This window comes from Cynocephalus volans, chromosome 13 (genome assembly GCF_027409185.1).
Source record: "Cynocephalus volans isolate mCynVol1 chromosome 13, mCynVol1.pri, whole genome shotgun sequence".
Lineage (NCBI taxonomy): Eukaryota > Metazoa > Chordata > Mammalia > Dermoptera > Cynocephalidae > Cynocephalus > Cynocephalus volans.
Genome location: NC_084472.1, coordinates 96,932,999 through 96,945,735, shown reverse-complemented (window position 1 = coordinate 96,945,735; position 12,737 = coordinate 96,932,999). Strand labels below are relative to the sequence as shown.

At 33.3% G+C, this 12,737-nt stretch overlaps 1 protein-coding gene across 5 annotated transcripts in view; it reads left to right on the top strand.

The window, feature by feature from the left end:
* TUSC3 (tumor suppressor candidate 3) overlaps window positions 1–12,376 on the top strand; it is a 270,895-nt gene extending 258,519 nt beyond the window's left edge. For 4 of the 5 annotated variants that reach the window (XM_063076814.1, XM_063076813.1, XM_063076811.1 and 1 more), the window contains 2 exons: window positions 5,449–5,513; window positions 11,881–12,376. In XM_063076814.1, the coding sequence (XP_062932884.1) occupies window positions 5,449–5,467 (19 nt within the window). In that variant the 3' untranslated portion in view covers window positions 5,468–5,513; window positions 11,881–12,376. The remainder of the gene's footprint in view (window positions 1–5,448; window positions 5,514–11,880) is intronic. The other variant, XM_063076810.1, reaches the window with a different exon arrangement.
* The last annotated feature ends 361 nt before the right edge of the window (window positions 12,377–12,737 follow it).

The following is a 12,737-nucleotide window of genomic DNA, read 5'->3' as shown; positions in this document are numbered from 1 at the left end:
TTCTCATATGGGCAGAGGCACATCTCCAGTTCTCTTCTTCCCATACCCATTAAAAATAAATATACTAGGGGAGTGGAAGAAATGTGGGTATCAGATCTGAGTTGTGGGATCATCTGCCTTTAACCCTGCCTGCAAAGTAAATAAATTTTTAAAAACATCAGTTCTGTGGGCCACAAGAATGATAAGGCAAGCAGAGTCTCCACTTTCTTCGTTTTAGTCTTGATGTTAGATAACCAGCCAATTTTGGTTTTGAAAATGTGAAATAAGATTAATACCCAAGAAAGATTTTTTTTTTTTTCTCTTTGCCCCTACCGTAGGATTGAGAATCTGCATGATTTGTCTGGTTTTTCTTATGTGTATTCTATAATGCAATCTGTAAATTAAGAAAAATAGAAATACTGTGTATTTTAATCTTTTATCTAGGATGCCCAAAACACTTGAACATTAATTCATTTCAATCTATAGCACTTAAAATATGTCAAAGAAAAGATTGTGTAGCTTATTTTTATAAAAAAAAATATGCTATAATAAAGGACAGTGTAAGATTCTTAAACCCTATTTAGTTGACCGTCAGGAAGTGGGGGAAGGTAAATGGCAAATTCCAGTTTTTATTATATATCAGAGCATATATAATCCCACCAGAATGTTATTCCCTGTCTAGATTGTTCTGACTTAGCAATGTAATAATCAGGGAAAGTAGAGAAAAAAAGATTTTACTAGTTCCTCATAATAATTTTTCATTTGATTTATGATATCAAGAGTTTAGGTTTGTACTTTTAGTTGTCATTTAGTATAATAGTTCTGCAATGCTTTAAAAAAAAAACAAAAAAAAACTAGGATTGGACATAAAAATCACCTGGGAAGGTTTTCAAAATACCCTAGATATGCATTGTAAGCATATCTGAGCCAGAGTACATGCCTTCTTATTTCTGTGTGAATGTGGCATTTGAACGTTCTTACTGTATAACCAGTCCCATTCTCTTATCAAGGTTCCACCAGCCTGACAAGGGATAGGCTTGCCTTCTTCACATGGCTTCATGAGGCTAGAAATGTAAATGAAATCTCTTGCAAGAAGTCAGAGATAAAAAACATGCCCAAGAGTGGTTTGTGAATGCGAATTTTGACATAGTTCACACAAAAACCCGTAAGGAGAAGTTGCCAAGAAAGAGCCTAGCAAAAAATTTAGGAAACCAGGCATGCTAAACAGTGTAACGTGCAGTGTGTATAGAAATGGAAGATAGGCTCCTGGTTGCTGCAGCAGCTCTTCAGAGTGCTCCACCATTTGTTGTGTTGTGTGAATTTACCATATTGATTTGAACGAGCTAGACAGACTGGCTGCTCTGTTAGCCAATTTTAGATTAAAGCAGCCAAGAGGCAATTAGGCTATTATAAAGATATTTGGAAAAGCAAGGAAGACAACTAAAAACTAGTTGCCATGTGACTAGATCTCATAGATGTTGAAAAAGGTTCAGAAAATAAGTCATACGACAACATAAATCTGTTGTTCCCATCCCATGTTCCCAAGGTATCCCCGTTATCTCTTGGCTTGAATTCTTCTACCATTGTAACTACTGAATCATTTCTTTTTAGTCTTCTCTCTCCTCTTCTTCAGCTAATCACAGCCTTCTCCGTGCCTCCTACAGTCTCACTCTCTCAGTATAATTTGTGAACTTTCTTTTCGAAGAGGAAGAGCCTGATTGGTTAATTTTGCCACATTCATACAAAAATAAATAAGCATGTGCTCTGCCTCAGATCTTTACTGAGATTTCTATTATTTCATTCTGTCTTATCTGAATTTCATGACTTAGTTATCCATCTATTCAACTGTCCAATTTAAATAATTCCTCTAGTCTAATTACCTTTTCATATTATGTTAAAGCCTTCTGGCATTTCTTTTCACCCCTTTTGAGGACTTTCATTACATCTGTTTTTCAACATGGATATACCGATGCATCGTTCATCAGGCTTCCATAAATCCTTATAGTACTTATAGATATCTCTCCTATGATCATTCATTTTCAAATTCTTTTGCTTTGTCAGATTTATGTAGGATATATGTTCCCTTGAATACATTTATACCATCCTTCTGAACCAACAAAATATAGTATAGGAGAACATTATGGAAAAAAAACACAACACCAGTTTTTCATTTAAAATTTTTTATTCTCTTATTAGTCTAGCACATGCATATATGCCAAAGTTACCTTTGTAATGATCTACATTTCTTTGGGTCTTATTTTTATTCCATAACATTTTTTTTCTAAATAAGCTTTTGGTTTTAGAAATCTTATCACCTCTCTTGTAGATAGTAAACATCAAGAGAAAGTGTTACTAAAAGGACTACAGAGAGTATATACCAGAGATATGGATAAATCCTGTACTAAATTCTAAAATCCTGGCAGTTCAGGGAAATATATATATATATATATATATATATATATATATATATATATATATATATATATATATATATATATATAGGCTTGCCTTCACTATATATATATATATATATATATATATATACACACACACACAGTTAGTTCACTGCCCAAAAAGCAAAGGTGATGTCAAGACTGAAAGAGGATGAGAAAAATAATTCTGGGACTAGTTGAAAGGTGAGATGTTGATAATTCAATGGGAAATGAATTATCTTTATCTTTTTCTTATCTTGTAGGAGAAGCTTGGTTGATTGTGAACAGGCTCACACTGTTAAATAACATCTCGGGCATCAGCATTTATATTGCTTTATTGAAAAAAATTGCTTATCATCAGATAAAGGCAGTTTGTAGGGAATCAGAATGAGATGCACCAAACCATTCTAGAAAGAGGAAAACCCACAAAACATATTCCAGAAGGTAATTCATGGCCTTGAGTACTTCTGAAAAGACATTTGTAGATGTCCATTTTTAAAGAGCATTAGGTCCTACAACATTGAATCACAAACCCTGGGGACCAAGAGCTAAACCAAAGCAACCACTCATGACAGAAATACATTGAAGTTGGCCTACAACAGTAGAGAAAAATAGTTTCTCAACCAAGAGTATAGTCTTGACTTTCCCTGTTTTAACATGTGTACGTATTAAACATGAGCTGCAAGGATAGACACATTCTTCTTCACAGAAGCTCTTAAGAAAACCTGCCACTTCTACCTACTTTAGATAACAACTGTACTTGGGATAAGACTCTTGAGATATATCCCTTAGTGAAAATGCACATTTGAACATAACACCACGAACTAATTTAAAAATCACTTCTGGCCGTAGGCTTTTGGCTTCAATGCCAAAGTACTTTCTTGAGTGTCACGCTTCTGCCTTTTGTAGCCCTTGATGTCTTTTGAATTTTTGTGAATTACAACTTTTGTGCCACTGAAACACAGAACTATGTTCATAATTATCTTTAATTTTTTTCATTCTTTCCTCACAATTTTGAATTCTGTTTAATCTGCAACCCATAATTCCTTATATATGGAATTAAGTGATCTTTTTTATTTTAATCTTGAGCCTTGGAAAATCTTGAACATTTTATACCCTTTACCATTTTCTCAGTACTTCACTCTAACTTCAAAATTGCTATTTTCTTTGTTGATATATATACACCTGCTAAATGGATAAATTTCTATTTTAAATGTTGATCCTATTTCCTTAACTCTTCCCCCAAATTTAGTCTTAATGGTATATTCTACAGTTATGAATCTGTTTCATACAGCTGCTCAGTTCTCCCAGATTGTCTTTGAAGTTTCAATAAGCAAACTTCCCTGATTTGAATCCCCAGTGTGCTTGTTACCAGCTGTATGACCTTGGGCAAGTTACTTAACTTTTCTAAATCTAGGTTTTCCCATTTGTTAAAGGAGATGATCATACGTACCTCACTCACGTGTTGTAAGGATTACATGAGAGAACGCATGTAAATCACTTAGCACATTGCCTAGTACATAGTCTTAATTACTCAATAAATGTTTGATGCTCATTATCATCATCATTAATTCTGATATAAATATTTTAAATTCATTTATATTTAATCTTTTTTCTAAACAGGGTTTTTCTTTACACTGAAGATTAAGTAGCTTTATTTTATATTTGCATAATTCAGTTGAGTGAAGAACAGCTTTTCCCTGAACCTTTTGGTAAACTTAATTGGGCTCCAGAGTCCCTTGAAACGACCAGTGAAATATCAGTATTATTATTAGTTTGATCTAATTACCAACTGAGCCATAGTTCAGAAGAAAAGGAAATTTTATTCCAGTGATAGCACTGAATTCATTTTGTATATTAAATAAAAGTTACCTTTGGTGCTTGTCCCATTTTCTAAAAAGAGCAAAGTGCTGTTAGGGATACATCAGTCTTTACTTCTCCATGTTTTCCACTGGCACTCTGTGACTCGCAAAAATTTTCTTCAGAGGACTTCTATAAAAACATTTATGGTACGTCAAGTCTTTGCTTTAGGAAAATAACATGAATCCTAGCTGTTTCATATGTTTAAGTCCTTTTCCTTCAAAAAGACTGTAAGGTAATTGGGGAAGGATACTTGACAAAAACCTTTTATATATCTCCAAAGTGCTATGCACATAGTAGGTGCTCATCATATACTTGTTAATTGAATCTGTTTTCTCAAAAACTTTATTCTTTATCTACTTCTAGTAAGTGCAACAGGAACTGTTAAAATACAAATGTAGTAAAGTGAAATGAAATGTACTGGTTTGTCACATTGCACAACTCCAGAACTCACATCAAATTGTACCCCATGGAGTTGTCAGGTTGTTCCAAACAACTAAAGGCATGTGTGGAAAGATAGTTATTCCAGAAACCTGATCTTGAAGGGTAGCTATTACAACCCCAAACTGATTCTGAGCTGGCTGGCATCCTGTAAAAAACAGAATATGTATTAATTTAAGCTTACAGTGGACACAAAGTATCTTCCATTGTCTTAAAAAGATACTTAGAATTCACAGTGTCCTTAGTTATGTTGAGAGATGATGAATCAAAAAAAGAAAAAAAACTGAAATGATATTCAGTAAGGGAAATCACAGAATAGCAGCTAGAAATGAAAGGCATCCATACAAATCAAGAAGAGTATGAGGGTAACCAAGCACAGCCAGGCAAAAAGTCCCGGGATGTCCATTATGGGGCAGTATCACATTATTTGTACATCTTAGATGAGCTGTACAGATAGAAAATGGTACAGAAATTGTGAGGTGACCAGCCCACAGTGCATATCATTGACAAGACTTTCACTGGTTGTCCCAGCTTCGAAGAATGACATAAAGGCCCAGAGATTTAGAGGTGATTCAGAGAAAAACTGCAGTGCTATAAAGGCACCATTGCTGTTCCCCTATCTTGTGTAGATAAAGAACATAGTGCTAAATCTTGTAATAATACTGTACAAATGGAAATTGAATCTTAAGGATTATTTTTTCCATATTGTTGTATTTCATTGTGGTGTATTGGAAAGTGATCTGGACTTTGAGTGAGAAGATGTGATTTGGACCATGGCACTTAAAAACTCTGTAACCTCAGGCAAGTCTTTTAATCTTCTCTGAGCCTCAGTGTTCCTCATTTTTCAAATAAAGACCATAATATTTATCTCATTAGTAGGATAAGTTATTATAGTAAACTAGTGTTTTATAAATGTAAGATAATTCTTAACTGTGAGAGCCCATATTCCAGTCTTATGCTACTATATTTTGCTGCTACGGGGACAAGTCCTCACATATAAATTTCCACCAATAGACTTCGGCCTGTACACAAAATATTTTTTTAAATAATAATACTTATATACAGGCATATACCCTCCACCCCAAACAAAATGTAATTCCATTTTTTTTTTTTTTTTTTTACTTTATCACTTTAGGGAAGAAAATAAAAACTAAAACAATTGACTGAAATATATCTAATTCTGGCCTAGGAAAAATGTAGTCAGATCCCTATTCCTATTAACAAACAATAAACCTTAATATCCAAGATTAATAAAATACTAGTCTTCCAAATAGCTAACTTAGAACTTTTTCTTAAATCAGCATTTGATAATTTCATAAATAGATACTAAGAACTTGCACATAAATCCAAAGTGATTTTTTGTAGGATATTCAGAATCCAGTTTTTTGATACTGCATTGTACATTCTAACACCTCAAACCCGGGGTCTGAGCTGACATATACCAAGTTTGCTCTAGAGGGTTATTTTCATGGTGGAAATCCAACTTTCTTATTCTGGCAGAAACTCCACAGCATTCAGCACCCCCCTGAAGGCAGGGAAGCAGTGGGGAGCTCCTGTGGTCCAAAGGAGTTCTTGGTTCTCCATCTGTCCTAACCCCACATACTAGCTTTATTTTTCTCTTTCCCCCAGACCTAGTATCCATGTTAATGACCATTCCTATTTATTACTAGTCATGTCATCAAAACTCTTACTAAGTGTGCCTCTCTGAGCTGGCTATGTAGAGAACTGGCCTCAGCAATTGTCACACTTGACAGCCATTACCCTGTGTAACTACAGATATAGAAAGGTTTCCATTCCCAGAGATTTCCTTTCCTATTCCTAATAAAGGCCTGAATTTCTTTAGGCCTTTTCAAAAGACCATTTATTTCAGATTTGAAGACTTTCTTGGGTTCAGTAGTCGTCTGTTACAGAGAAGAAAGCCTTCAGGACTTTTGGCTAAAGAGGTCTGACAAACCACCCTAATATACTTCTCCTAAGCATTCCCATAGAACACTTATGAATGTAGAGTAAAGGTCAAAAAATTGTAAGAGGGAATCAGTGAATTGTGCTATTATAACTACAGGGTCAGTGGAACAGGAGTAAAAATTCAGCCAGTATCGTATCTTGGCTTAGTGAAGAAGCAAGGCCCTTCTTCCCTTCTGTTTTTTTTGGTTTTTGTTTTTTGGATACCAAAATGAAATCTGAGTGCCCCTTAGCCACGTAAGTGATTTCTGCGTTATGTAACCATTAGGTCTCCCTGACTCCTTCCTCAGTTTGAGAACAGGAAGTAAGAGCAGTGCACAAGAAAATTCTGTCCAGCTGAGGATCTCAGTAGGGAATTTAACCAACTCCCAATTGAACAAAATGCATTCATTCAAGAGCACTGTGTTCATTCAGGATTTTCAAAACACCAGGAACAGATGGAGTAATTAATTCAAATAAGTAAAAACCAAAAACAAATAGTAAACCATTATTTGGCACCTGTTCAGATATTACACCATGAGGGAGAAGGAACAAACATGCTTTCAATACATCCTGGGTCTCCAGTAACCACCCAGTGACGAAATCCAGAGTTCTTGTCACGTGACCTTTCTAGCATTTTACTTGGCCAGCCCCTCTTTAAAACGTAATACCCTGGATTTTGTAACAGGGCACTTTACATCTTCCTTTTCCTCTTTTAGATTATTTCTCAGTCCTAGATACTTCTCAATATCAAACCCTGACCTTTCTCTTGAGATCCAGAACCAGACCTGAATACCACATTAACAGCCCTCCCTCAACATGTCCAAAATCAATGTCATCTCTGCCTCCAAATCTCTTTCTCCTTTTCCTCCCCATCACACAAGATAGAAAGCTTGAAGTCATTTTGTGCTCATCCCACATCCTCATCCTATATTATGTTATTTGATTTGGTCTCCGTATTACTTTTTTATTCCCACTTCTGCTGTCTTAATTTATGTTCATCGTATCTTTTTCAGACTGTCTCCTAACTTCCTAATTTATCACCCAGTATCTAATTGTTATCCTCTATAATCCATCACGTATTCGAGGCTAATGCCAGAATCATCATTTTAAGATATGCATTAATTATGTTGCTTCTTTATCAAAATCCATTCATAGCTAACAAGAAAAGGGAGGGAAAAGTTAATACATGTTCCATATAGAAGATATAGATTAGCAATATGAAGAAAATAAAATTTATTCATAATCCCAACACCCAGGTTATCAAATATCAACAGTTTAGTTTGTGTATATTTTGAAGCTATAGAAGGATTATACAATACATATTTTGTAAGCGGCTTGTTTTTCTTTACTGCATCATGAGCATATTTCAATGCCATTAACTATTCTACTATATTTGATTTTACTAGCTATATAATATCACTGTATGAATCACCATAAAAGTTATTTTAAATTTGGTCCCATATATCTCTCCTTATGGTACAGCCTTCAGTGTACCCTATAGTTTAGTGCAGGAGTCAGCAACTGCTGCCTGTTTTGGTGTACCCCACAAAGTAAGGATGTTTTTTACAGTCTTAAATCATTTAAAAAAATATTTTGTAACATGTAATTATATGAAATTTAAATTTGAGTGAACATGAATAAAGTTTTAGTGAAGCCCAGCCAGATTCATTTGTTTATATATTGTCTATGTCTGCTTTTGTAGTACAACCATTTAGTTGAGTAGTTTCAACAAAAATCTATGGCTCACAGAGTTTAGAATATTTACCTTCTGGCTCTTCACAGAAAATGTGCTGACTCCTGGTTTAGCCAACACTTAAACACTTTGATATCTTTCTTCCTTCAGCTTTTTTATTCTAGGCTGTCATCCCTTCATTTTGCGTGTTCTCACAGTCAGAGTTTTGCTTCATTTGTTTGTTTTTGAATTCCTGTGTATGTCACTTTGTTTTGCTTAATTGTACCCAGGTCTTTCTCTGCTGTAGGTAAAAGAAACACAAGGGTCATGACTTAGATCATTCCATTTCCTGCAACACCCTTCTAAGTGCAATATTCTTATACACAGTAGGTGGTCAATAGATCTTTGTTGAGTGCTGCTTGAAACTGGCTTTTTCTTTGGCCTGATTTTGAGAAAATTGTAACCACTTTTAAAATTTTTTGAATTTTTAAGTTTTTTGAAAAATTTTTGGAATTTTTTTAATAAACTTCTGGAACTTCAGTCCCTCAGCATTTTTATCTAAATCCTGGTGTTTGCTATTGTGAGGGAGTAGTTAGGAGAGCCAGCCATAAAGAGAAATGGTTTGAGATCATCATCCCACTCTCTCTTGTGTGCACAGTGGCCCTCTGCATCCCTGATGTACTTTAAGCAATAATCAAGTTACAAAGACTAGAAGGGAATAGGTGCATCCATTTAGGCTAGGACAGGGGAGCTTCTGGGGCAGTTTGTGCTGGTCCTGGCCCGTTATTTAGTCTCCTTGTGTACAACTCACTACCCTTGTTAGCTTCCATCTCATATTGCTACCTGAGTTAAAGTTGATCAAGGATGTATTCACTTCAGAATAAATTGGTCATGGTAGTCAATGTTATGCATATGCAAATTCTGTTAACTACAGTGAGATGTATTCATGACAGAGAGTGGAACACAGAGTCCAGACAAAAGTTGATGGTAGTACCCAAGGCAGCTTCTCGCTCTCAGCAAACAGACTGCAACACAGAAAAGCACAAATAAGAAGAATATATTCAGTTTTTAGTATGCTTGGCAGTTTAAAAATATGATTCAAAAGTATTTATACATTTTTGTGATAAGCATTATTAGAAAAAATAATGTCCAAGTACTATAGGAAGCATCTAGAAGAAACATTAGTTATACTGTTCGATTATACATCATAGTTATTAGAGAGGTAAATATGAGAAGAGAAAAAAATGCATGTCAGAGCTAGATAGATAGAAATGAGAGACTAATCCTTTGATGAGGATACTGATATAAGACAGTTGTAGTAGAACATACCCTGGACGTTTAATATTTACATAATGAAAATAAAAATCATCAAGAAATACTGAATGATTAGCTAGAGAATAACAGTTCATACTTTTCTAAGAAACATTTTAAGTCAAAGTATTTGACATTTTTGTGCTTCAAGTCTTTCCAATATCTTGAACACATATTTGCAAAGAAGTTTTTATAACTTTTTTATGAAAAGGGATCATTTTAAATATGAGAATAGGAAGCACTCTACTTGTTAGATTTGTCTTATTGTAGGGCAATTAATAGAATGATCAATTCAAGATTAAATATATTTGTTATTTTATAATGACATAAAAACAAGTGATTGCTGTAACAGGTTTTTAAAATAATTACTGTAGTATTTGTTTGGAAAAACGCTTAGAGTGAACAATAACATGGTAACTAAGGATCATTAGTCTATTTTTATATTAAGTACTCACAAAGATCCTTGTACTCTGTGAACATAGCAACATCTAAATATCATAGAACCTTTTTGACCTTTCTAGCTCTAAAAAGTTAGAAAGTATAAAATTGTTATAAAAGGTTGTATTATTATTTTGCTTTTATAGTGATAATATTTTTAGCAATAATAGAAGGTTGTCTTTAGTGCTCCATAGCTTCAAATTTTCATATTAGTTCTGTCAAAACAAAACTTAATGCTCAGTTTCAAATTCCAGTTTTCTGAAATGTAATTATAATTTAAAATATTTCATTATTAATTTTTTTTTTCCATCAACCCTCACTCTTCAGTTAGCTTTATCTTCAGGGCAAGCTTATAATTGATGACAGAAAATGCCAAAGGGTTCATTTACAAGGGACACATCTATCTGCTTTGCCATCAGTCATAGGGATTATGTGACTTGAACAGCAACTGTAGCTTAATGCTCTTATGAGATTTACTGCTGACGTTCTTCTTCATGGAGATGGTTACCCTTGTAATACTTCAGTCATAACTTACCTTGAAAAATAAAAGTAATGTCTGATTGCATCCTGACATCAGCACATAATTTCTATCTTTTAACAATTCCTCAGAAGCAGATACAGAGTAATTGCTCTGTTTGTATTGTATAGTACTTTATTTACATTTTAATTATATTAATATAATACGAATTATTATATATTTGACATTTAAAATATAATATGAATTATATATTATATAATACAAATTATAATATTTAGATATATATTTTGTTTTATAATAAAGGATATTATGATTTAAAATATATATTTACTTTTTGCATAACGTATCACCAGAATCATAAAATATGAGCATTGGAAAGAACTTTGGAGATCATCCATACAAGTCTTCTTTTCACTAATGAGGAAACCGAGGTTCAGAAAGACAAAGCAGTGTATGCCCAGGATATTATAATTTAAACATCCAAATATTAAACTTAGTAGTTTGAACAGTTTTTCCAGCTACATGGTTTTTTAACTACAGTAACCATTAATTTTATCTTTGCTTTAATATTTAGCTAAAAATTGGTTTGTTTCTTGTCTTGCAAAGTTGTCTTATTTTGTCAAGACTCAAAACAAACATTCCACCTTAGCAGAAAGGTACAAATATCAAACAAAAGCTTAGTAAATGTTATTTAAATTGAATTACAATTATACAAAGTTAAGTAATTTCATAAATTAAGTCTTTGCTTAAGGAAATTTTTTAAAAGTTACCTTTTACTTCTATATGTACAAGCATTTGTGCTGATGTTTTGTTACACTCTAGTGAAAATTTTATGATTTATTTATACATTCATTAGGCAGTTCAATATAATGAAATTATAAATTACATTAATAAAAGACCAAGTGTTTAAATAATTATTTTATGTAAGCAAATCATATATTCAGTGATGAGAAAAAAATATTTGCTTTAGGATATTTAAATGACCTACCTGTAATTTTTTTTTGCACTCCATTCCCTTTATTTCTCCTGTAATGCCATTTAAAATGCTGATTTAAGTATTGCTGTAAGCGAGCAATGAAAGGGGTGTTTATGTAAATCTAATCAAGTTGTCAGCATCTTTTTTCACTCTTGACCCTATTCTCACCATAAGTCTGACCCATTACAGGAACTAGTTTAGAAAAATTGTCCTGATATAAAATTACAGTTATTTGAATTAATATAATTATAACATTTTTATGTTATATTTACATGACTAATTTAAAGTAGAATAAAAAGCATATTTAGTTTTCTTTGTTCAGCACATAATATTTTTCTTTCTTTTTCAGCTTTTTAATTAAATGAAGCCAAGTGGATTTGCATAAAGTGAACATTTGCCATGAAGATAAACTGTTCCTGACATTATACTATTTTGAATTCCTGAGTTCCTTTCTCTGTCCATGGTGATAAGCTAGCTTATTCTTGTATACTTTTTTTAAACTGTGGGTTTTCTTAGTAAATTTAATTTATAATAAATGGATGGTAACGTTTAATAATCTACAAAGGAAACATCAAAGTGTTTTTCCAGCATTATATTCCATGTATGCCACAGAATTGAATAAATGACAATGTAATTATGAATTCATGTTTTAGAACTGTTCACTCATTAGTAAAGAAAACCACAATGTTAGTAAAGGAAACCACAATGTTAGTAAAGAAAACCACAATGTTAGTAAAGGAAACAATGAAATGTATGTTAAAGAATTCTTAGTATTGTACAGGGATAAAGCATATGCATGAAAATATCATGTATTGGAAATTATACGTATTGCAGTTTCAGTTATAAAGGACGTGCACTGTTACAAATAGTGTTTTGTTCTTATTAATTATAAGTAGATAAAGGTGTATAAAACAGGGAGCTGGGCGAATGGTATCTACAACTTGAATGTCTAACCTAGGAATAGGAGCTTCCTCCTGGGATCTAAATCTAAAGCACACGTGCACTAAATCAACATGCCTCAAAGGCATCTGGCAATTGAAGCAACACACCACAACTAGAACTTAATCTTTCTCCAACTTTAGAAGTGTCATCCAGGAATCCATATTTATAAGAACAAACCTAACCCATGATGGCCGTTTTCCTTTTGTGTTTTTTGAAAGCAACTTGCCATCAAAGCCTCATTCCCTGAATCCAGATAAATGGTTA